This window comes from Corvus brachyrhynchos, unplaced genomic scaffold (assembly GCF_000691975.1).
Source record: "Corvus brachyrhynchos isolate BGI_N302 unplaced genomic scaffold, ASM69197v1 scaffold48, whole genome shotgun sequence".
Taxonomy (NCBI): Eukaryota; Metazoa; Chordata; class Aves; order Passeriformes; family Corvidae; genus Corvus; species Corvus brachyrhynchos.
Genome location: NW_008240027.1, coordinates 4,501,643 through 4,526,993, shown reverse-complemented (window position 1 = coordinate 4,526,993; position 25,351 = coordinate 4,501,643). Strand labels below are relative to the sequence as shown.

Sequence of the window (25,351 nt, the reverse complement as noted above, 5' to 3'; positions counted from 1 at the left end):
GAGCTGACACAAGTCCATGCTAATCCAAATTATTTTACTTGTGGGATTTATATGGCAAACCCTCTGAACTCCAGTGATGTGGAATTGATCAGGGTGGAGGCTGACTAGGACTAAGTGAGGAATTCGAATGAAGTGCTGGAAATTCATACTCTGGCAACATCCAGTATAAGATGTTTTGCCCTTAGCACATTGAAAAATGATATCTAAAAGCTTGTGCTGTCCTACAGCAAGTTCTTTTGCCTGAAGACCTAAAGAGTTCCTCACCTAAAGGCTTCTATTGTCCTCCTTTATTTTATACTTTGCTACTGTGCTTTACGCCTTCATGGTTAGGTGAAGTTGGATTTTGCACTGAGATCGGGGCTCAACCTCTGTCATGTGTGAAAAATGTACCATATCATCCCCAGGATAATAGCACTTACTCTTTGATTAGAGATTTTTTTTTTCCTGAGGATTTACAATTAGTCTGAAATCTGAGTTAAAATTAATTTATAGAAATGAGTCCTTGAAGAAAAAGTTAGGAATCCGTATTCAACTTAATTTGTTCCCAGTAGTTTTTATGACAATAGCCATGGCTCTTCAAATTCCCCCTGTCGTTAAAGCTTACACAATCTTACGGACAGGCTGAATTTGAAGACTGTTTTTTTTTCCCTGTGAGGATTAATGGTCACTTACAGCCATTATTCTTCATAACCGAAAGTTTCTCCTTCAGCAGACGCTGAAGAGTAATCTTCTGCTGTGAGTTCGACAAGCTGCCTTCTATCAGACTGGCTTCAGTCTCCCATTGTTCTCCATGGGACTGTGGCCACAGGCAAAGGAGGCCACAGCCCCTGTGCCCTTGCTCGGCATGGGATTTCCCTCTGCCTCCTGACAGCACAGACTGCAAGTTTCTCTAAGGCAGTGGGAAGCTGGGCATTATGAAAAGCTTCCTCTTGATTCAAGGCAGCATATTGCCTTGGTGCCACTGGGAACAGGAGGCAGTAGCAGGTGTTTGGAAAGGGGTGAGAGAGTTTCTTGAAAAGAATTTTAGACCTTTGCCTTTCCTGTTAGTAAAACAGTGTTATGAAAATAACATCAGAAGTCTATTATTAATCCTAAGCATTACTTCTGGAAAACTTCCTGTTATACCAGGTCTGCTCAGCTGGGAGGTCAGACAGCCAAAGAGCCAGAGGAAAAGAGAGTCGGGTAGGGAATTTGAGCAGGGAAAGGTGAAGAAAAGACTAAAGGGAAAGCAGGGAGCTGTGAGGAGGGAATGCTTTGCTGTGGATCTGCCTGAAGGAAAGGAAAATGGGAGCTGTTGAACTTGAATCTTTTCCAGGATCCAGACAAACCAACAGTAACCACATGTTTGTGATCTGGGCATGATGTTGCAGAACTGAATTTGTTTTGATTTCACCACAGTGTTTCTGTACCATGTTATTTTCAGCTTTAAGTTTAACCTTTATTGTGTTCAGAGCACTTGACTTAGGCATACTTAACATCTCTGCAGTGTGTTTTAAGTAGTTTTTCTCTCTCAGCTCTGCCTGCGAATTTTAACTTAGGATTTCAGTAATGCTGTTGAATTGTTGCAGCAGTGCAAATTTTAAGAAGGAAGGTGATGCATGGAAAAGGATGGATGTTTGTACCTACTCCTGCACGTTGAAGTGTATGTCTGTGTCCTTGCTCTGTTGTCATGGGTTTGGAAGCAAAGAAACTGGAAGATAATTGATTGAGTGGTGTCTCATCTGGAAACAAAACAAAACTCTGTGATGAAAAAGAGTTTGTAGAATTTTCAGTCTGCAGAAAGGACTGAGGGATGCTCCAGCTTAGTCATTCAAAGAATTCAAAGGCTTCCAGACAGCAGCCTGACTCCATCTGCTTAACTGGGATCTTGTAAACAATTTGCCAGTTGAACAAATTAAGAAAGAAGTAAAGGAAAGAAAATTACAAGTAGAGCTTTAGTACCCCTTGATTCAAATATTCACACTCACCAGCTTTTAAATATTTAGTAGCCTTCTGAACACTTTTTTAGTACTGATTTATGAATAAGAATTTACTGTGGTGGTGTGGGGAGAGCATGTGTGAGTTCTTCCATTTTTTTTTTCTTGGAGTGAGAACTAAGTGCTTACTGCAAGTCCAAGGTGAATGATATTTCTAGAGGAAGATGGGGTTGTATGTATGTGTTTAGACATGTTTATTCTCTGTATTTGATCTGACCAATAATTAAATGGCCAAGCATGCTGGCTGCTTACTCTGCATTGGAGGCTGCTGGCTCTGTTCCTTCCCTATCATTAATGCAAACCCAGACCTCATTGGCAGTGAACATGTGAAACATCTGTCTGTCCTCCTGTGATCAATACTGTCCCTTCAGAGGTTCAGCTTTTGGAAGCAGTTCCATAAAATACCAGTTATTTTTATTTGGATTTGATAAATTTAATTACTTGAAGCAATTAATTATTTATTTGTTTTGTATTGATTGCACTCCAAGGCGTTCTGACATCAATCTCATGGAGATCAGCACACCCTTATGAGGTGGGAAAGTTTATGTTTCCAGGTCTGAACATCCCATGGATTAGTTAGCTGAGATGTGCTTGTTGCTTCTGCTAGCAATTTTTCATTAGTGAAGTTGTATGTTTTGCACTCTACAAGAGAGTGGCTGGGAGTAATTTCCACAGGGAGTCTGACAGAGGTGTAGAAGGAAGTAATTGTCTCATTTCTGTGAATAAAAGTTATGAAGAAATGATGCAGGCTGGATCGAATTCATGTTGTGGCATCGCCATCTATTTGTTGTATTACATGCCCTTTAATTAGGGCCAAGAGAGTGCTGGTGCATTTCCTAATCAAACTCCTGTCTGTAGAGAATGAAATAAGATGAAAATATTGGCGTATTTATTTTTAAAGAGAACTGCAAAGGATACAAAATCTTGAATGAACTAGAGAAGGTGAATCCAACACATCTCTTCCTCCATTCTTGTTCTAAGCCAAAGCAAAAGGCACTTAAATTGCTGAGAGAAAATGCATCCATCACCTTTTTTTTTGTGGGGTCGTTGGTGTGGGAGAGCATCTGGACCAAAGCCTTAGTAGGTTCTCGGGTGTAAGGAGAGCGCTCTGGGTATAGGATCTTTAAAATAAGTTGCAGTTCTGGAAAGGACACTCTGTATTGCTGCTTCTGTTGAATCATCCAGTACCAAACAGTGTCCATGCAGTATGAGGCCTCAGGGACCTTTGTCGGTCCTGGATTTGAGAAGCTTTTACTATCTTTGTGTGCCCATAGTGACACAGTTTCAGGTATCATTCATCAGCCAGTTTTATTGTGTGTGACTTGTGCAGAGCTCCATATATATCACTTTTTTCTTTCATTAGTGTAACCAATATAATGATCGAACTGTAATTAGTCACTGTGGTTGTTTGTATTTGTGTAAGTGGAGATTCAGTTAAATTATTTAAGAGAAAAGCAACATCAATTCAAGACATGCATGTGTTGCTACACTTTCCTGTGTCTGATCTGGAAGTTTACATAACGTTCTTGTACTATGGTAGAGTGTCCGTGGAATTCCCTCTCCTGTGGCCTGTCTTAGGCCTCCTTCCTGCAATCACAGCACACACTTCTGTGCTCTTGATTTGCTTCTGTCAGATGCAGCTCAGAGGCTGCAGCCATTTCCATTTTCTGCAGCCACCTCTACAGGTCTCAGCTTGGTCTCCGTGCCTGTAGTGAGAGGCAGGGGTAGGACTGTCTGGGAATCTGCACAGCTGCTTAAAGCAAACTACTACACTACTGTAGTGTCATTCTGGTGATGTGCTTTTAGCATAAAATACCCCCCGGTAAAAATGTCCTGTGCAGTTCTTTCTTCTGCACCATGTATTTTCTTATTTTTTCCTACACAAACACTTTCTGTAGTCCTTTTGCATTTGTTTTATAGGCTTGCACTATTTTTAAAGCAAAAGGTATTTAAGGACAAGGAATCTCAGGATTGGTAAGTGGCAGATAATACTTTGCTTGCCAGAGGATGTCCATCTTGTAAATGGCAGGCAGTCCTGGCAAGGTGTGAATTCCTCTTGTCTTCTCAGGTGTCTTGTTTCTTGTCACAACCTGTGTGTCAAATGGGGAGAAAGCCGGTGCTTGCCAGGTTCTCAGCCGTCATTGTGTGGATTCCAAGTAGCCCTAAGTTAAAGGGCCGCTTGTGCTGTGTCAAAGCAGTCTGTACCCCCTTTCTAGGGGAGAAAGGGTGGGAGACTATAAAAACCTTGAATACCCTTTTGCCTGCACTGGTGAAAACCCTTCATGCTGAAATGTTGATACTTCAAGACTTTGGTTCCTTCAGGAAATCTTTTAGCTTTACCCCTTGAATCAGTGCCACAGGTGAATAATGAGGCATTAATGTTTATAGGATCAGTGAGTTGCTTCTTTGCCATATGCCTAAGTGTGCTGGGCTTCTCTGGTATCTGTTGGCCTCCCTCATCTTGACAAAGCCTTCACTAGGTATATTCCTGTAAAACTGGTTTAATTTACTAGGAGGATGCAAGTACAGAATTTATAGTTTTGCACAACTGATTTGGGAATTCGTGAGGTATGCCTAACCACAGTCCAAAAATCCCTTAAATAACCATTTACATAGGTTACTATAGGAATGTTTTCTTTTTAAAAGATTGGTTTATTTAGCGTTAAGCCTCACTGATGGAGCAAGTTGATAGTCATGTGCCACTCCAGAGAGATGGCTGTGTGTTTAGTGTCTTACATAGCATAGGAGAGATTGCACAGTGGTATTACTCCTTATTTTCACCAGTGCAAAATCTTAATGTGGCAGATCAGCAGGCACAGACAGAAGACACAGAGTCCCTAGCTGTAAGCTGGGGCAGAGGGAAGCATGTATGTTCATTGAGACAGGTAATACCTGTGCAATTTCACACTTTCCTAGTTTTTGCATATATCCATTGCACTTGCCCATCCACCTTCCACTGTAGCACTTCAGTTCCATGCAGTGAAGCACTTCAGAATTTCAGAAATGTGCAGGTTCATATCTAAAACTGAATTTTTCAGTTGAGGTTTTTCAGATTCCAGAGCTCTAAGACTAAAGTACTTAATATGTTTCTTTCCTTCCTTCAGTCTTAAAACTGTACAGGAGTGGAGGCTCCCTGCTCCTGCAGAGCAGAGCCATGCAGCCCAGGAATGTTTGACCTTCAGGCAGAAAATGCAAAAAACATTATTCATCTGAAACTTCAGCACTCCTTCCTGGAAATCCACTAAACCATTCAGTACTTTAAAGATATCCATGAAGAAAGTGCCTAATGAGAAAGTTTTCTTGCTGCTGAAATCCACAAAGAAGGTGGTTTTCACTGTCAGTGAGCTATATTATGATGCTGAACAATACTGGTGCTGATGCATAAAACTACAGTTTACAACTGTACAGACACAGCTCAGATGTGTGGAGATTTTAGGATTAATGTTTTCAGGACAGTTATATCGTTTAGGGTTGGGGAAGGCTGATTTTAAGGAGAAGTTTACCTTAAAATTGAATTAAAATGAAGTGCAGCATCAGGGAGGGTACATGTGAAATATTCAAATAACCACTGATTAATTTTAAAAACCTTGTGTTTTGGTGATAGAACAAAAAAGAGTTTTCAGCACAAAAGAGGATTTTTTGAGGCAGGAGTGGGGAGCTGGGAGCATCAGAAAAGGAGCATTTGTGAAGAAAGTGATGAATTGAGAACAGGGCATTTAAGATGACCACACAGATACAATCACTCAAGGTCCCTGGCAGAATCTGTAGATTCCATTTCTACTGCAGATCCCCATGATAGTCTCTACCTGCCAGGTGGTGATGCTGTGAGACATAACAGGACTGTGTTGCAAGCTCTGCTATTACTTAGACTTCATTACTCTACTAAAATAGATTCAAATACATTTACAACTGTGCTTAAAAGTATTAGCATAAATCATGAAAACTGAGTGGCACAGAAAAATAAATGAACCGAGTCTGTTTGGGGAGGCTATATCTTCAGTTATTTCTTATCCTGTTTGTTCATTTAATGAATTTTGCCAATTAACAATTAATTTGCAGTAGGTCTCCTAGTCATTAGTGTGAATTAGCAAGGTTTTGTTGGCGGAATGCCTCAAACATTAAATAAAAATCCTGTATCATGCAAAACCTCAAGGGTATTCCATGGTGAGATCCTGTACAGAAATTGAACTGTAGGGTCCACCCCAGTCTCAGCCCCTGCTGTGAAGGTGTGGTGGGTGCTCTGTTCTGATCTTTTTAAACTGCATGACCCAGCTCGAGCAATGTCCTCCTCCTTCAGAGGGGAGCAGAGCAGGTCAGTGCCCTGTATTCCATGCCTTCCAGGCCAAGTGCATTTCAGCAGTGGCTGTGTATTCCAGGCTCCCCTCTGCATAGGTAGGCTCTGGTACTGTGGCTTTGTGGTGTTGACTCACACAATTTTCTGTAGCTCTTTATTTATTTTTCTCTTGGTACACGCAGTTCATGTGTTTAATGTAGGTTGTTTATAGCAAGGACAAAGGATTACAGTCCTTAAATCAAAAGTGATGTTGGTGTAATTATAAGCACAAGCTGGTGTTGCAAAGAGGGCTGTAGGGAGAGGCTGTCAAAGGAGAAGAGCATCTAAAATATAGTAACCTCAAAAATCCCAGCTAATCAGTTTTCTGACGGGAGCAATCTGTTTCCCAGGTATTATTATTATATGGGGACTTTAAAGATAATAAATAACAATAATAGTCTACTATGAGGAAGGAAAGAAAAGGGCAAATGCCATTCACCTCAGAAGCTGTGGTTGCTCACTGGAGTTCTCTGAGGAACATAATTTTCCTCAGCCCCTGCAGAGGCCTCCATCCATGACAACACCAAGAACATCCCAGGAGCTGTGGTGTTAGCAACAAGATTGCCTCAAGGGGTGTTTTCATTAATGCAGAGATATGGCCCACAGAAACCACAGATCCCAGTGCACACACACATCATGAGCCAGAGAGCTCTGGCTGGGACTTGTACCTCCTGCAAATTGCCTCATTCTTTGGGAATGAGGGCAAGTGAGCACCACTTCCAGCACTGTGCTGCTTCTCTGATACCTACTTGAAAGACCAAAACAAAGAAGAGCTTCCTGAAGTAAGCTTGGTCTTAGCACAGCTGTACAGAGCACGACGACTTCTCTCTTGCAACAAGGCAGCCCAGCTAACGGACCCTGGCTAACAGATTATCAGCAGCGTTTGAGTAATAGACTGCTCATTTAGTTTTAATACATTTTGCATAGAGAGCAATCAGCCTTCATCAGTCTTAGAGATGAATTGGCTTAGCCAGCTAAATTCTAAAGATATTAGTCCGACAGTAGCCACATAAATCATAACATTTTCTTAATGATGGTAAAATTAAAATATACTCTTGCTTTGAGAAACCAATGAAGCCTTCCTGTTTGCAGGCCAGATCCTCCTTCCTGAATTAAAAGGAAGTTTAATTGATGGGGTTTTAAACTAAACTCACAGCCCACTCTTCCTCAGCATCTCTAGTGTTTCTTTCTTTGAAGTTAAATTAATTTGTCCTGCCTCTCCCTGTTCCATCCTCTAATCTTCAGGAGTGTCAGTGAAGACCATGGTCTAGATGTGCACAGCATCACAGTTGAAGGTTTTGCTAGGTTGATTGTTAGCACTGCCAGTAGTTCCTTGAGCTAGTGGAGCCTCCCAGGAGAAAAGCTTGTTCTAACCAACAAACCAGGACCTCCTGTCTGTCTACCTAGCCTAGCCAAGGATGAACATCTCCTATTTCCTGTGCTTTGTTCCTGAAGCTGGCCTGGTGCCCAGCATGCTTTTGCCAGAAGGGATATTAACAGAAGGGAATCCTGCCTTTGGCTAAAAAGACTCCAATGTCTGGTGTTGGGGCAGGGTGAATACAGACTCTGAGGACTTGTGACAGTCATACAAGTATTGTGTGTCCACAAGCTCTTCAGTAGGGAGATGCTGGGCTCATTGTGTCCCCCAAGTTAAGGGTAGTACCTTCTGACTAGGTCACCCCATACATCCCCTGGCGGAGGCAGAGCTGGATATGTCACCTATTTAAATGTTCTATATGGTTTCTCACGGGGCAGAACAATTCTTTGGGCTGAATTCTCTTGCTTTCAGGAATGTCTTCCTGATGTTCGAGACTGACCACTCAGTCTTCTGCTAAGCTGTGCAAAGTGACCTTTCCTTCCTTGGCATCCTGCTGCCAGCTGCAGCATGGCACCCATCAAATAAAGAGAACATCTCCTGTCCCAGTGCTCTGGGCTGCCTTATCTCAGGGCTCTACCCTGTCCTTTTCAGCAGAGCCTGTGCAGGTAGTCTGTGCAACAGAGCCCCTGGGAAAACCTGTTTTAGTGAGGTTCTGCTCAAGTTGAGACTTTGGGCCGAAAACTTGACTGGAATCCAAAAACTTGATAACTTTGACAGTCTTTCTTCTGCTAAAACTATCATTTTGTGGTCATCTGCAAAGAATTGGTTTCTTCACAAGTATGAAAGAAGTATGAAATTCACTGCTGTGCAGAAATGCCAGCTCTAAGTCAAAGACCTTTGGGGTAAAAAAAAAAAGGCAGAGGCATCCTATAGCCCTTACCTGTGCTGTTTGCATGAAGGTGGGTTTTTGTTTTTTCTCTAGTGCTCCTGTTGGATTCTCTGAGTCAGGTTGGTTTCTTAGAAATCCTCTCCTGATAGTCCTATTGGTCCTTTGCTGGAGTCTTTCTTGTGGTGCTAATATCTGTCAAAAAGGACCAGGTGCTTCTGAGCATATACTGTGAAAGGCCCATTCCCCTGGGGTGCTCTGTGGCGTCCATACTCTGGTTTCTTGGCTGAAGTGATGTCGTGGAGAAGGCAGGATTTCCCACAGGTCCTACACTGCTGTTGTGGAGCAACTGATAGGACATAGCCATAGCTGAGTTAAGGTTAGAGGTCTCACCATCTGGGTATGTGTGTGTGTGTGCAGTGCTCCTGCATTCAGAGGAATTAGGAAGTTCCAGATGGAGCCCCTTGGCATTTTTGTGTTGGGGCAGTGTTCCAGAACACTGGAAGTGATAGGTCTAATCTGGGAGACTGATGTTGGGCTGTCTGTTTTGGGCAACTTCAGCGTGTGACTTATGGGAGGTAAGGTGTCCACAGGCCCTCCCAGTGAGCTCTCCTGAGAGGCCAGTTTTAAGGTGGAGTGCATAACGTTTCTTCCTTCAGGTCATTCCCAGCCATGTTGCAGACTCATGGTTGGTCTGGCTGAGGTTTGGGGCACTGGTCAGTAAGTGGTGTGTGCAGGATGGCTGCAGGATGCTCTTGCCTCCTGGCTGCTCAGTGGCCTGCCTGGTAACTTGGATTGGTGATTGGGATCCCCAGCTTGAGGTGTGAGGTCAGCTTTCCAGGGCTGGATATGGAGGGACAGCCTGTGCCTGTGTGCAGAAGGGTGTTTGACAATGCGGTGTTGAGAATAATTTCTTTCCTGGTGCATCTTCTCGTATAGCTGAGTGCTTTCATTTTTTCTTGGATGTATCTGCAGGGCTTGGAAACCTGTTCTCCCTGCCATATTGTGCCAGCTGCATTTGTGCTGCTGGTAATCTAATAAATGCTTGGTCTGAGCAGCTAGCACTCCTGCTAGAGCCCAAATGAATGCAGAGGAAGGACCCTGCTAAGTGTGTGCATTCTTCCTCTCCTGGCCAGCTCCGATTCCCTTTCATAGTTCACATCTGATGATTCCTCTCTCACCTAGCCCCTTAGCTCCGATGTAAATGTGTGTGCACACTTCCGCCAGTCAAGTAACTGTGCTCTCTCTGTCTCTCCCCTTTGTTACAAAGCCTGCTCTGTAAATGAATCCCACAGGTCTGGGGCTCAGCAGGTAAAAGGAGAAGTGAGTCTGTTAGCGCATGAGTCTAATCAGGCCGGCTAAAGCGAATAAAGTAGGGCAGCATTGCACATTAGCCGCTGTGTAAATGAGCCCTTTGATGGGCTGGGCACCGCGGGAGAGGGTTTGAAGCCAAGAAGAACTTTTGTTGTTAATTCAGTGACACATGGAAACTGTAAAACAGCGTGTCTTGCACACACACGAGAGAGAAAATAAAAGCCCTCACGACCGGGCTTTTCAATACCTGCCCTCGGACCTAGTCTGAAAACTTTCAGCCCCCGTCTCCCTCTCTTACCACTTGATTTTCCTTTCTCTCCCTTTCTTTTTTTGTTCCCCCTGCACTATAAAAAGAAAAGCTCTCTTGCCTTTTGAACTAGACGGCTGTGAGTGAGGGCTATCTCTGAGCTGTGTGGCTCTGTTACCTTTGTGTTCCAGATGAAACTGCCAAGCTCGGTGGGACAGAAGAAGATTAAAGCCCTGGAGCAGATGCTGATGGAACTCGGAGTAGGTGAGTAAAGGGGGCACGCGAGAGAGAAAGAGACACACAGAGCTAGCCTTTGTTCTCGAGATGGGCTATTTTTTCCCCTAGTAATACAGCCAGTTTCTTGAATAACAGTATGTGAATGGTTTTTAAAATATTTTATGTGTTTAAAAAAAAAAAAGAGAGGGTAAAAGCCAGAACAAGATGCACAGGGGTTTTTTTTTTCCTCCCAGTAGAAAAATCTTTTAAAAGAGCCTTTGTTTCTCTCTTGTTTGGGCCTTTTTAACCATCAAGAGAGGCAGCACAGTATTAGGAAGGCAAATCTCAGCCTTGCCGGGAGAGGTACTTCTAAGTGTGTTAGTGACCACGGCACTCGCATTGTTCAGGGCTGCCCTGTCTTGCTTTTAAGCTTCATTTCCTCTTAATTTACTGCTCACGGTGGCAAGTCCGAAATGCATCTGGGACTGTTCATCCCCCCTTTATAGGTTGCATGCTGTGTGAAAATCTGGAGCATCTCTGCTGAAAGGCGAGTAAACACACATCCCTCACTCTTGAACTCAAGTGTCTTAGCAGCAGAAAGAAGGGTTCACTTAACATGTACAATACCTGCTCATGGCTAGAGGGGGGAGAAGTGCAGCCCATGGCCAGTGGCTGCTCTCCATGCAGTGGGGACAGTTTGCAGGTATTACAGGTCCCAGCATGCAGTGTCTTTTGTTTAGACACCTGATGATCCCTTTCCCTCCCACTGTGGCTCGAGAGATATTTAAAAGTAGGAAAAGGGAAGAATATAAAGAAAAACAGAAGCCTTATTAATGATTTACAAGAGGTTACTGAACCTGTTCCCGGCACTGACTTCTGTTAAGTCTTGTTAGTTTTTTGGGCCAGCTGGTTTATGGCTCAGTATGTTGTCTCGGAGACTGTGCCATTCTGAAGGCTTCCTGTGGCTGGTGAAGGTTCAGCCAGGATGGTTTCCTCTTTCTGCTGTAAAAGTAAGGGAGTTACTGTTTGTGCTTGCTAGGGAAGCCTTGGGGAAGCATGTGAGTGCTTCTCGGAGCTCACTTTCCATGAGGGTAAGGAGGGGTTCCTGACTCCCCACTCCTGCCTCGCATAACACACATATCTTGAGGGTCTCCTGGTGCTCCTGCTCTGCTATACCTTAGAGTGCAGAATCACACCTGGGCTTTGTGGGGGTGAACACAGTGCCAGCTGGAAGGGGTCATGTAGGGACCACTGCTGTGTATCAGGGCAAACATGCAGAGCTTCATCCTTTTCTTCTGCAGAACTTGCAGCTCTTGCTGGCTCTGTGTGTGTGCATGGTGGGGGCAGCAGAATGCAAGGTGTGGGGAGGTGATCTGCCAGTTCCTCCTGCAAACAGGTCTGTAACACAGCAGCAGAGCAGTTCTCTGCCTTGTACCTGCCCTGGGAGGAGCAATAAGAGAGGCAGCGGAGCTCAGCCTGTCCCCCCCTTGTTGCTGAAGGTAGAAAGCAGCAGGAGCCCTTCTGTCCTTTGCAGCAGTGTAGATCCAATTTCTCTGTAAGACACAGCTCCTTTCATGTGACCTGGTGGGTAGCAAGGTTCAGTCATCTGGTATTCCATCATCCTTCACTTGCTGAGTCCTGGACTTTGCAGGTTCACCCTTAGTCATTGGCCAGAACCAATGGACAGCCTGAAAAATCAGGTGTGCAGCCCTTAGGGATACCAATTGCTACTGATCCATGTGATTGGAGTGAGGCTCCTGGTGTATCTTTCTGGGAATGACAGAGCAGCCAAGACCTTTATAGGAATTTTTCACTCGGGTTGTAGGTCTGGGTGTTTAACAGGAGGTGTTTTTCTCCCTAGATCTCAATCCTATGCCCACAGAGGAGATTGTGCAGATGTTCAACGAGCTGCGGAGCGACCTGGTGCTGCTGTACGAGCTGAAACAAGCCTTTGCCAACTGCGAGTACGAGCTGCAGATGTTACGGCACCGCTACGAGGCCCTGGCCAAAGCTGGGAGCATCGGTCCCCTCAGCGTGGAAGGTGCCCATCCAGATGGCCAGACAGGGCTTGGCATCGAGGAGGGCAAGGGAGATACCAAGGACCAGATCATTGATGTAGTAGGAGCACCACTGACCCCCAACTCGGTGAGGAGGAAGGTCGGGGGGGCAGAACAGGGCGCACTCAGGTCTCCGACGCAGATGCCCTGACAAGCGCTGGGAATGCTGCCCTGCTCTCCCTCCAGGCATGTGCGTTCAAGGGAGCAGAACACGCCTGTTCCCCCCCAAGTCCCAGTGCTGCTCTCTGGGCTTGTCTCCTGTGCTGGACAGTGTTCTTGGTGCTACAGGTGGGGTCAGCAGGGCTTTCTACATCCTGCATGCAGGCAGATGGCTTGGCGTGGGTGCCACCGTGGACCAAAGCGGCGAGGCTTTGGGTGATGAGAGCTTGTTCTAGGGCAGCAACAGTACAGCTGCAGGCCTGTGGCATTTTCCCTCTAGACACAGCCCCGTACAGGTTGCTCAGCAGAGGGAAGCGAGTGGGGAAAGCAGTCTTGAGGTGACGAGACATGACCTGCCCAAGACCCTGGAGTCAAGCAGCAGCTCTGCCTGGAGCAGGAGGCTTGGGAAGGAGAGAGGAGTTTGAAGAGCCAAGGAGGGTTTTTATACCCTACTTCCAGTGCCAAGAAGGAAAAGCCAGGCCTAGGGCTTCTTCCAGTGCAAGCCCTGTGGCAATGTCCTGTGCATGTACCTCTGCAGGATGTGAATCACGGGCCTCTCCTCCCTGCCTCCAGAAGGGCAGGCTGCCCAGCCCCTCACCACTGCCTCAGGGCCAAGGGCAAGCCTGGGGATCAGCTGAGGCTGCTTTCCCTTCTGTGCGGCCCCCTGGCACAGCTGAGCTGAACTGCCTGATGAAAGCTGCCCATCTCCACACCGTGGCATCCCCAACGCCTCCGACACACTGCCCCTGGTAGCGGCACAGACCTTTACTTTCTAAAATGTATAATGTATTGCAGGATATTGAGAACACCTTATCTGTCAATGGCAGAGGCGACACGTTAACCTGGACTTGAGTAATGTCCTATTTGATTGTGACAATGTTGAGTCGTAAGGAAGAGTTCTACTGAGACAGGTTCATGTTTGTAAAGGAGTCTTCTGAATTATTTTTTTTTTTTCCCTACTGCATTCAATCTGGAATCTCACCCCTCCCTCCCTGCGGTCTGGAGTGTCCTGGTTTGCAAACTTTTCGGGCTGATTTACAGTACACTTGGTCTCCCTTGAGAACTGGCTTGTTGGGAAGGTGGGAGAGATGGTGGTGGTGGCCATGACTGCAGGAGGAGGGAGCCCATGCGTGTGCTTCTGACCACATTGTTCCTCGGTGCCACCTTCTGGAACTGGAAACAAAGGCATGGGCCCAGGCAGCACAGAGAGGGTTAAACTGACCTGGTCTCTGACATATTTGAAAGAAATATAATCAAGTTAATTCACTGCAAGGCAAATTCAGTACCTAAAGGGCCCCCATGTTAAATACAGCACTGACCTTTACCGGCTGATTACACAAAGACGACACAATTAGATTAGTCCAAGACAAAAGGTCAAGCACATTCACACTGTGACCATTTTTTGCTACCTTTTGAGGGGGGAGGAAATTATATCCCAGCTGGAGGAGTATTTTGGAGAGGAAGAGAATGGAGTTGCTGTACCATGTTCTGCCTGGTTCAGATATGTTTGGAGAGTCAGGCAGGGCCTGGCACTGTGCTTGCCCTGAACCTCTCCTGCGGTTGTTGGGCTATGTGGTGGTGGGAGAGATCAACACCCTGCAGCCCACAGCCAGCTTTTCCAAGGATAGGCTGAGCTGAGTAGAGGTCATGTCCTGGTGATGCTCCCTGCCCTGCCCGGAGCTGGCAGATGCAGCTCCCATGCCTCTTGTCCAGCATCATGGCTGAAATTTGCCTCTGGAAGATTGTTGGGCTCGGTCAGTGCTGAGAAGGGCGATGGCTGGTGGGTGCATGCATATATCCCCACCCTGCACAGTGATGGCCCCAAGGTGTCCCAGGCCCTGGTGGGGACAGCGGGGCCAGGACACGGCTCTGCCCCCGCCCCAGGGCGCTGGCAGCAGTGTGGCTGGTGGTGGGAACAAGCAGCTCTGGAGCACAGTGATGCTTTTTGGTGGCCATTTCTTCCCTTGCCTCCTGCAGCTGTGGGTGCTTGGGCATGACACCTGCCCTTGTCCTGCTGCAGTGGTTTAACCCTGCCATGCCAGCCTTGAAGTCCTGAGTTCAAGCTTGTGCTTTGCCACTGAGCCACCAGGGCCTTTGGGGGAATCATTTAATCTCCCTCCTTCAAATTCCTCTGAGTTGGAGGATCCGTTTGAGCTGTGTAGCGCTGCCTGTCCATGGCACTCTACATGTTGGATTAAGCATGGATTAGTTCAGCCTCCAAACCAGCTGCTCCCCTGAAGCCAGATTTGTTTCCCTGGAGAGAAGTATCTTGCTCCAGATGTTGCAGGGAGTGAGTGGCAAAGCCAGGAATAGGACTAGGAGTCCTGACTCCTGAGTGCTGCCTGGCATGCTTGGATTCCTTTCCAGGAATTGGAATGAATGGGCAAAGGCACACCAGGGTCTTTCGAGATGCTGGTTTTGTCAGCAGCTGTCTGCCAGCACCCCGCTTGGCCAGCGGTGGGATGGGGGACACGTCAGCAGCGTGTGTTAGCCAGGCTGAGAGAGGCATCTGTCTCAGAGCCCATGGGGCAGTGGGGAGCCCAGCACTGTCCTGCCCTGCTGTGTCCACCACTTCTCTCCTACCCTGGCTGCCTGTCCACCCTCTCCCAGGGGCTGCAGTGCCCACTGCTGACCATTAATGCCGAGCTGGGATCCCCCCAGTGCTGTTTGAGGCTGACCTCGGTAGGGACTTTACTCGGGGCCTTCAGGAGGTGAAAGGTGAGCCGAACTCGGAACAAATTAGTTCCAAGCAGAAGTTCAGCCAGTTACTCCAGATTGGATCCTTTGATTTCCGCAACTCAGACTCCACTCAGTGATCTGTAATGAGTGACTCTCAGAAATCCTCACATTGCAGCACTTTGTTCCTGAGCTCACAAGTCAGCCCATTAATGGGTAAAGGAAAGGACCTTGAGTCTAAGAAGTCTCGGGTTCAGAGTCAGAATTATTTGACTTTTAAGCTTCCTTTATCTGAACTCCTGCTGACTTCTTGTTTTCTGAGCCTGTTTGAAAGCTAGAAGTTACATTGTTAAGATCAAACATTCTCTCTTTCCAGATGGAGTTACAATATCTGTCTTTTATATATATATATTTTAATATATATAGTATATATATACCAGGGTGTATATATATTCTTCTCTTTTTTTTAATCGTTCTTTCCATTAAAAGAAACTAGACTTGTAAGCTCTTGTAAATTATAATGTAAAACATTTTTTTTAACCAGACAGTTCCCAATTTTGCCCGAGGCAACTGGAATAGCTGTGCCACGGAAGGCAATAGGAAGGTGATTAATATGAATTTGTGACATATTTGAAAGATGGGTCTTTTGCCATATAAAGATTATCAAACACATGTGCTCTTCCCCATTAATTCTGCAGCCCTCCCAGGAAAGCCACAAAGCCCAGCTCCTTTGTTTCCAGGGTGGGTTTTTGTTTTTTAAAATGTACCTTTCGGTCCTCTTGATTACCCTGTATTTGATTTTTATAGGGCATCTGCTCACTCTGCTGTGTGGGTTCTCTGGCCCTTTTATTTCCCCGTTAATCGGATCCCGCGAAGGCAGCGGTGCCAGGGCCTCTGACGAAATCCGTGTGTGTGTTGTATTTAACTTTTAGCCGTGCAAATTCCATGCTCTGTTTGCCGTCTGCCCGGCGGGAACTGGGGGCCGCTTTCCGCCAGGGGAGGCAGCGGGGCCTCCCACGACGTGCGCTGCCGCCGGGACGGACGCGCGCGGGGCTGCGGGAGCAGGGATGGGCAGGCCTGGCTCATTCCGGAGAGCGCCTCTGCGCTGCCCTGTCCATCCCCTGGGCGCTCGCGGGCTGGGGCAGTGGCTCTGCAGGCCTGTGGGGATGGGAGGGCTGCTGGGCTGGGCACGGCAGGGACCACTCTGCAGTCACTGTGCCAGGGCGGTGCTGGCCCGTGCCACTGCCTGCGGTGCGTTGTGCCGTGGGGCCCAGGGGTTCTGGCGCCTCATGTCCCTGCAGCACAGGGGTACCTGGGAGCTGTGCCATGCCTGGGGCACCCCACACAGAGCCCAGCTCTGGGTGCTGACCCTGCTGTGGCCGTGGGCAGAGGGCCCGTGTGGCACCTTGGCACGGTCTCGCAACAGTGCAGCGACGGGGCCACGGGAATGTCCCACTTGGTGAGAACGGCCTCAGCTTTCCTAGGGCTGCGTTCAGCCCTGAACCTTCTCTGTGAAGGGGAGCTCCCCGACAGCTTCGCTCAGGCGTATGGGTGTGCACTGACCCAAAAAGGGGCGGGTTTTTTGAGGAGCCGTGGTTTTCTGTCAGCCTCCTGCTCTGCTCCTGGGCCACATCACAGCAGGTCTGGATGGTAGAGGAGTGTTTTCAGGCTCTGCCTTGTCCCATGTCAAGCATCCCTGGCACAGCTGCCCATAGCACAGAGCTGTTCTGCCCCTCTCTCAGTGTCCTGCTGCTTAGGGCTTGGTGCATGCTGGCTTGCTTGGTCAGGGGTCCTGTGGCCACAGAGTTCTTGTAGAGCTCAGCCCCTTTCTCTTGACTGTCCCAAAGCCCTGCTCATGTCAGGGAGGTGACATTCCCTGTGAGGGTACTATCCCACGCTCTTGTCACTGCTGGATTAGCTCTGTCCCTCCTGTCATGCAAAGACCTGGACAGTGTAGTCCATTTGGCACTGCCTGGAGTGCTGCTGAAGCCCCGGGGCTGGCTCTGGGACAGGTGGATATGTTTGCCACAACCCAAGTTCTCCCATCTGCTGTTCCTGGTTTTTCTTTTCTTTCCTGTCTCCCTCTTGGAGCAGAAAAAGTGAAGGGAGTTGGCCTCCAGCTCCCTTCTCCATCAAGAAGGTGAAGAAGCTGTAAGCACCCTGTGCAGGGTGAGGAGGAGGAGGTGTAGGGGCTGTCCTGGAGCCCCTAGGGACAGCTGGCTGCTTGCAGCCACGGAGCAGGACAGGGGCCTTGCTGGGGCACACTGCAGTGCTCCAGGGAAAAGTGGGACCTACGCCCTGCCCACTGCCACAGTCCCAACCCCATCTGACGCCCAGAGCGGTGTCACCAGGCAGGTGTAGCAGGTGCTGGAGAGCTGCCCCAGGGATGTGCGGGGCTCTGCCCAAGGGGACCCCCGGCTGCCCTGTGCCACTAGCCCTGGTGCGTGCGGCTGTCTCTCCTCCGTCCCAGGAAGGCTGGGTGCCACTGACCCTGTTGGGTGCTGCTGGTGGCTGTCCCTAAGCCCATCTGCCTCAGTCACCCGGGGACAGCTGGAGTTGCTGCAGCCCCTGCTGCCTTTGGGGATACCATGTCCTGCTCCAGGCTGCTCCTGTGCCGCCCACACCAGGCTGGAGAGCTCCTTCCAGCATCCCATGTGCCCAGCGCTTGTGTAGCTGCTCTGTTCCAGTAACTCTTGCATACCCGACTCCTGCAAGTGCTGCCTTGCCTGGGTGAGGGGCTGCCCCTGCTGGAAACACCCGTGTTATCCCCAGCACTCACTGTCACTAGAGTTCCTCCTCCTGCTGCCCCGCCCAAGGCTCCAGTCTGTGGTGGGAGGGGCCCGTGGTCCCTGCGTCTCCTGTTTTGCAGGCCCTTGGAGGCGGGGCTGAGGCATCGCAATGGGAGCGTGGGTTTATGTGCTGCCCACTGTGGGCACTGGTGGGCCCGGGTGCTTGCCCTGCTCTGGGCTGCTGCCCACCCTGTGTCCCCTGCACCTGCCTTTCAAGTGTAACTGGCCATCGATCCACTGTGACAATGTCCTCTGAGTCACATTCTTGCCTGCAGGAGTAGAGGGCAAAGGCCAAGTTCTTAGTTTTCATAAAAAACTAATTAGACTACTCCATCGAAAAAGGGTCAATAAAGCTGATCAGGGGCTGCACAGAGGGAACTGGTAAAACCCCTGTGACCTTTGCATGGAGCAAGTGAGCTGGACTGCCTCTGCCCTCTGGGAGCTGCCCACTCAGTGCTAGCTGGATCCCTGTGTCCCTGTCACGCACTAGCACTCTGGCACAGGGCAGGTTCCTTGGGCACCTGGATTCAGTGGTGGTTCCTGCACAGCTGGCCATGGCTCCTGCACCCCACAGGGTTGCGCTCATGCTGGCTGAGCTGGCCAGAGCAGAGCAGGTGCCCCAGAGCCCAGGGCAGAGCCCCGCTGGCTCCATTCTGTAGCCAAGATGCTCCAGTGGCAGCTGTGTACGTACGGTGTGCCAGGCTGCAGGGCGGGGTGACAGGTGCCAGTGGGATGTGGTGGTGGCTGTCACCCTGCAGTGGGCAGAAAACTGCGTGGGGTGCACTCATGGCTAAGGCCCAGCTGTGACAGGCTGGTGGATCCTCAGGGCAGAACTGCCTTGGGGCACAAGCAAACATGAAGTGCTGGTGGGGCTGCTGCCCGCCCACAGTGCCCACGCTGGAGATCGGGGCAGTGCTCCCAGAAGCAGAGAACCTCGACTGCCCTTTCACAGCCAAAACCCTCCCTTTTGTGGGGAGCATGGACACACCCCAGGGAGCACCCTACTCCCACATATCCAGGCAGCACACCCCTGCTTCTGCCCCCCATACAAACTTGCATATGCATGGGCACAGCCCGGGCTCCTTTACCCCCAAACTTTATTCATGTGGCACATTTACAGCAAGGATTGGAATAACTAGACAATGAAAATGCTGGGGTTGCATTATCGGTTGGTTTAACTGGAACACCACACACCATGCAGTCATGTACCGCCAAGTTCAGTGCCTGTATTGCCCTTCTGGCTGCCGTCACCGGCTTCGCTCCAGGCCATGCACGCACGGGCCTGGGGCTGCAGCCTCCCTGCAGGTCAGTGCCCGGACAAGGGCTCCATTCAGCAGGGCCCTGGGGCTGGGTGACACTGAGAGGACGTGCGCCCTCAGCCCACCCCACGGCTCCCCCCAACCGCCCTGGCCAGCCGGGAGCCCACCCAGCCGGAGGGGATGTGCTCGGCAACTCTCTCAGGCAACAAGCCAGCTGCTGCTGAGCGTCCGCAGGGACCTGTGAGGGGCACAGCACGTGGGGGGCTGAGCCTCAGCTCGGGAACCGAGGGAGGTTGGTGGGGAGCGCGCTCAGGGGCCTGGGGCAATCTGCAGCTCCCCTGCTCAGGTACCTGTGGGCCGGGGGCCAGCGCGCGCTGGCACGTCCACCACCGGACACGGACACGGTGCTGTGGCGGGCCTGTCCCCCATGGAGCTGGAATTGATCGGCGGGGACTACGGGGCTCCATGCGGACACTGTCACGTCCCTCCTGCCGCCCGCCCGTCCGCTGGGCCCCTGCCCCACTGAAGGGAGCCCTCCGGGGCCCTGCAGCCCGCGGTGGGGCTGCCAGGGGCTCTGCAGCGGAGAATACAGGCACTTCACCTTGAACATAAAGAGACGGATCGCGTTTGTCACATACAGGAGTCAGAGAGGGGTTAGTGTTGACTCAAAAAGGGGAAAAGGCGCTCAGGGGAGAGGTGGGGGGAGCTGGCAGGGAGGGCGAGGGGCCGTCTCGACACACTGAGCCTCCGTGAGCGCTGCCCGAGTGCAGGCACACACCGGCATCGCTGCAGCAGCCGTCGAGGCCTGAAAACATAAAACCAGAGAAGAGAAAGAAGAAGGGAAGGTGGGTACGGCCCATGCCAGGGTGGAGATGGGGGATGCTCTGGCTACAGGGCGGGAGAGGGAGGACGGGGTGGGATATGGAGGGAGGGACGGAAATCAGGAGCCAAAGAAAAAGAACAAACTACAAGTCTAAAATGTGGTGCAAGCGCCCTATGCGGCTGTCCGCTAGCATGGCATAATGTCCGGAGCAGCCCAGAGAGGGAGTCACATCAGGTCTACACAGATTTGCCTTCCCATATATACAACCTCTACTGGAGTTAACAGCTGAAATTGAGATTTTTTTGTGTCGGTTCCTCTGGCCTCGGTTGCCGGTTTTTTTTTAATGCTGGAGCCCATCCTCCCCGCCTCGCCGGCGCCGGGCGCATGCAGCCCTTGCCTGGCTTGCCTCGGGGATCAAAAGGGTTTGGAGGTCTGCTTGAAGATGAAGCCTCTATGGGCCAGTGTCTTCATGATGTTGGCGATGTTCTTGCAGTCGTCTAAGGAGAAAGCACAGAGATACCGGGTTAGAGGCATGATCCAAACAGGAGTTGTTGGAGCAAGCACCAAATCCCATGCTGGGCCTGTGTCCTCACCAGTCCAGGTACTCTGTCCCAAGGACCTTGCAGTGATGTGAGGTGATTGCAGAGTTCCCAGTCCCAGCACTGGCCACCTGCATCCTGGTACGACCCAGTGCTGCGCTGAGATGGATCCATGCCCAGGACCTGGAGGTTGGGGTCATCCATGTCCCCACCAGAGCCAGCCCGTGGTGCCTCCCTATGCCCACTGACCAGAGGGTGACAAGTGGCAGGGGGCTGGCTCCAGCCACTCCTGGTGCCAGGCCATGGCAGAGCAGCAAGATGGGAAGGGGGAAGGCTCTGGTGTTATTTACCTGGGACTAAACTCAGGCACTGTTTGCTAAAATAGAAGCTGGGCTTAAATTGATTCCTAGTGTCTATATTTCATGTTGAAAATTGGCTTGTAAATCCATGTTTTGATCTATGAGGGCCGTCTCCTTAAGAAAAAGCAAGAGTAAATGTGTAATTTCTCCCTTGACAGCACACAGCGCAGAGGCGATCCTTCTTCCCGCTCCCCTCCGTTTCGGGACAGCTCCACTCGTTCCGATTACCACTCTTTCTTCCTCGCCCCACGCCTTGATGTCTCCATTTCATTACCGCCCGCCCATTTATCAAGCTGTTACCGTAAGGGTGACTTTGCCCACTTGCGTGTGGCAGCAGGGCCCGGCTGACACGGGGAGAGGGTGCCCCGGGAGGGGGGCGCAGGCAAGGCCCCCCTCTCCCCGCTGCTGCTGGATGGATGTTGTGGTGGAGGGAAGGCTGCATCATTACTGATGTGTAAATGATAAAGAAGCCTCCACATCCATCTCCCAACTGTAAATCCAGGGAGTGCTTTATAATCAAGCTACAGCGATAATAATGTGAAATTAGGTCTCTCTATCAACGGGAGGAGGCCTTTTAATCACAGCTTAAAGGGTGCAAACGCTGTTTATCATAATTGAACTGTATCCGGGCTAATTGTGGCCATATTTCACTGTCTAGGAGACAGCAGGCTGCCTGCTGACAGTGCCGCGTGCCGGATTGAGGGCCCCCCGCAGCCGGGCAGCGCTGTCCTGCTGCCAGGCATCTGCCTGCAGGGATGGGGCTGCCCAGCCTCCTGGCTGCTCCCTGCCAGGCCAGCAGCACTGCCCAGCCCCGCTGTGCCCAGTGACCTGCTGGCAAAGCCATCACCTGTCCCCCAACATCTGTTGGAGGTTCAGGACTTTCCCCATGCGCAGGTCCCCGAGGGGCTGCCATGAGCTGCCAGGGACCCTCCTGGCTGATGGCCAGCAGTGAAAGAGGTACTGTCCCCATCAGAGCCATGTGCCTCTGGAGTGTCCCCCAAGCCCTTCTCGTGGCACCCCTTCCCCTCACTGGTGTGCCAGACAGGGGACAGCAGCTGGGCATGAGGACAGCCCAACAAAGGAGAGGTGTCCCCCAGCTCACTGGCTGGCACGGAGGCAGAAATGAGCCCATCTCTCTGTGCCTCTGTCCTCTCTGCTGCCCAAAGAGACACTGATGGCTGCATAAGGCGCCTGGAGGTGACAGGTGTCCTGCCCAGCCAAGCTACAATGCCAGCTCCTGCTGCTGTCACTTGTTCCCACTCAAGTGATCCCCTCACTGTCCTTAGGATCTCCTGCTCCATCTCATCCTCCAGACAAATGAGCCCCTCGGAAAGTCCTCAACCCTTGGAGCCAGCTGCCAGTGGGATCTAACAGGGTAATGGTGGCTTGAAAGCTGGGGAAACCGAGCTAAGAGGAGTGCAACTGTCTGTGGCCAGAGTACCCCCACCCAGCCAGCCCTGGCCTGGTACCCCCAAAAAGTAACAGCAAAGCAAATCCTGGAGCTGTGGCAGGTGGGTGGCAAGTGAGCAGTCTGGATGTGAAAGCACAGCCCCAGGTGTCCCACTGCCAACCTCACAGCCTGCAGCACTGTCCCGAGCTGGAGTGGGCACTGGGGCTTGACTATTGCTCCGTATTGCTGAGGGGGAACTGCACAGAGACATGGGGAGCCACCAGACTGGCAGCAAGACCCCCTGGCACCTCCTGAGACTCCCAAGCTGGTCCTTGGGGACACCCTGTGGGACTGCTGTCTGTTTCCTGCACCCCATCATCTGCCTCTCCAAAACCCCCGGGTACTGTGTTGCCAGGTGCCAGTGCTGGGAGACACCCTGAACTCTGAGCTGCCACCCTGCAAAAGCAGTGGGACCCTATTGGGTCAGTGCCACCCACATGCCCATGGTGCCAGTGCTCTCCTTGCTGTCCCAAATGATGCCATGGCCCCTGACAGCGAGTGTGCCAAGCTCGTCATACGTCATTTAGTGAGACTCATTCCAAATCAGTGCTAAGGTAAACACGCTTATTATAATTATCCATGTAAAAAAAAATCAACAACAGCAGAACAACTTTCTAATATGCAATTACAGCCATCTATTGATTTTACAATGTAATCCGCTCCGATTGATTTAATAACACAATTATAGGCTGGCTCTCGGGATATTAGAGTGGGAGATTTTCATAAACTCCAAAGCAAAAAACTAAGCGGCTTTTAAAACAACACAGTCAGATGGCTGTTTGGGGAATTATTAGCAATATGAAATCCTCTAAATCTGGCCGTCGTTACCTTCTGAAAGGAATTTCTATTACAAAAATGGCAATTGACAGCCTAAGAGAGCGCGACCGGGATTGCTCTGCTGCTTTTCAGTGCTTAATCCATCGCAAAGGTGACCATGGGGCGGGGGACAAGCAGAGTCCGAGGCTGGCAGGAGGGCACAGGCACCCCTGCCCTCACCCAGCCCAGCTCTCCCTGGGGGGGATATGGCTGTGGTAGTGCTGCCCCAGCACCCAGGCTGGCACCCACCAGCCTCTCCCATCTGGTGACCCTGCCTGGGGCCAGGGAGGCTGGCCTGTTGCAGAGTCCCCCCAACTTGATCCCCATCCCGGCACACCTGGTGTGTCCCAGTCCCAGACACCTCCAGGGGCTCAGGGGTGCCCATGTGTGTCCCAAGGCTGAGCAGGGTGATGGGGTGAAGGTGGTCCCATGCTGACCACACAGCTCTGCACAGCTCTGCACAGGCGCGCACACGCACGCACGCCCCCGCTCTCCTCCTGCTCACTCCCTCAATGTATTCCCGACTTTATGGGCACATTTTTCTTGTCAAGCTGACAGGGTTGCTAAGTGGATTTCTCCCTGATATGCGGACGGATTATCACATTACTCCAATGTCCTACACAAACATATTACTTTATATTCAATAGCCCTAATGAATATAAACTGCTTTTTCTTTTTTTTTGGGGTGGGGGGTAATCTATAGATTTTTAATGAGGGCACTATTAACTCCCTCCTCTTTAAAACAGACTTAGGTGCAGCCTCTGAGTAGAAAATCAATGGTGTTATTGTAGGAATATTGTATATTGATATTGTAATAATAAGATGCAATTGATTTAGGGGTGTTGTGCGGTGTGTGTGAAAGGGGTCAGCCTGGGGTTATCCTACCTCCTGCAAACAGAGCGGTGGCTCTGCCCTGCCTCCCTGCCCCTCACCTTGCTGCGCCACTTCCGAACATCGCCCCATGTCCCCGTGCAGTGGCCCAGGATGGCTGGGGTTGAGCTCACCCTGAGGTGCTGGGTTCCGGGGCTGGCTGCCTCTGGGACCCTCCTTTGGTCCAGTTGCCAGAGCAGTGCGGGGGAATGTGACACCCCGGCCTCCCCTCCCCTTGCCCTGGCTGGCTTAGCCCACCAGTTTTTAACCCTCCCGCCCCGTGTGTTTCAGCATTACCCACTGTGACACCACACTGCCTCGACACCCTTGTTTCAGCCCTCTCCACATCCTGCCAAGCTCTCGCTGTGGTGACAGCCAAGGACAGCGACACATGCACACGCATGGGGCAGCAGGATGCTCTCGTAGTTCAGGCTGGAGTTTGTGGCCGTTCAGCATCATTGGCTGCCTTGTCCTTGGAGGGGCACAGACATTCCCATTGCACTCCTCTGCTGGGATGGAGGCAGAAAGCCCCCAGCCCATGGCACCGGGCTGACTGCCTGGTGTGTGCCCTCCCGCCAGCCACTGCACAGCGGCACCCCCTGTGAACCCAGGATGAGGTCAAGGATTCCGTCAGCAGGAGTCTGTGCTGCGGGACTGAGCTGCCAGGAGCAGCAATGCTCGCTTCAGGAGAGCATCAGCTCCACACCCAGCCCAGGCACTGGCGAGAGGGGTAGGGGCCACATCCCTATGTGTGCTGCCCTGCCAGCGTTTGTCCCGCCTCTCTCTCCCACCTCCCCACAGGACCGAACCACCCAGACACCTCCACCAGGCGGGCTCAGGGGACCGAGCGCTGCCGCAACTGCCGTGCACTGGGCCGAGACGCTCCTGGAGCAAGGAGGGAGCTTTCCCATCCTAGCAGCCGCCCCGGTGGGCTGTGGGTGGTCGGGGACTGCAGGGCCCCCCCAAACTTGCTCATTTGGAGGCAACCCCACCGCACCTGTGCTATGGCCGGGAAGACGGATCACCCCCGGCCCGAGCTGAGCAGGTCCATATTTAAACTGTCCCCATGCTTTATGGGCTGTACCAGAACTGATGCTCAGGCGCCGAGGGGCCATTTGTCAATGTTCTAATGGCAGATTACTATTAATGAATAATATCACCGCTGCCTTTGTATAACAGCTCCGTGCAAAGCGGAAACAGGGCCGCCCGGCCACCGCCGCCCAGAGCCTCCCCACCACCGCGCCGGGTGAGAGCAGGTGGCCTT

General features: G+C 50.7%; 2 protein-coding genes across 2 annotated transcripts in view; one reads left to right on the top strand and one right to left on the bottom strand.

The window, feature by feature from the left end:
- DMAP1 (DNA methyltransferase 1 associated protein 1) overlaps positions 1 to 15,854 on the top strand; it is a 30,994-nt gene extending 15,140 nt beyond the window's left edge. The window contains exons 8-9 of the mRNA XM_008640791.2: positions 10,266 to 10,338; positions 12,152 to 15,854. Coding sequence (XP_008639013.1) covers positions 10,266 to 10,338; positions 12,152 to 12,498 — 420 coding nt within the window. The 3' untranslated portion in view covers positions 12,499 to 15,854. The remainder of the gene's footprint in view (positions 1 to 10,265; positions 10,339 to 12,151) is intronic.
- A 3,189-nt stretch (positions 15,855 to 19,043) lies between these two features.
- The window catches only part of ERI3 (ERI1 exoribonuclease family member 3), a 122,396-nt gene continuing 116,088 nt past the window's right edge, over positions 19,044 to 25,351 (bottom strand). The window contains exon 7 of the mRNA XM_008640790.2: positions 19,044 to 20,550. Coding sequence (XP_008639012.2) covers positions 20,468 to 20,550 — 83 coding nt within the window. The 3' untranslated portion in view covers positions 19,044 to 20,467. The remainder of the gene's footprint in view (positions 20,551 to 25,351) is intronic.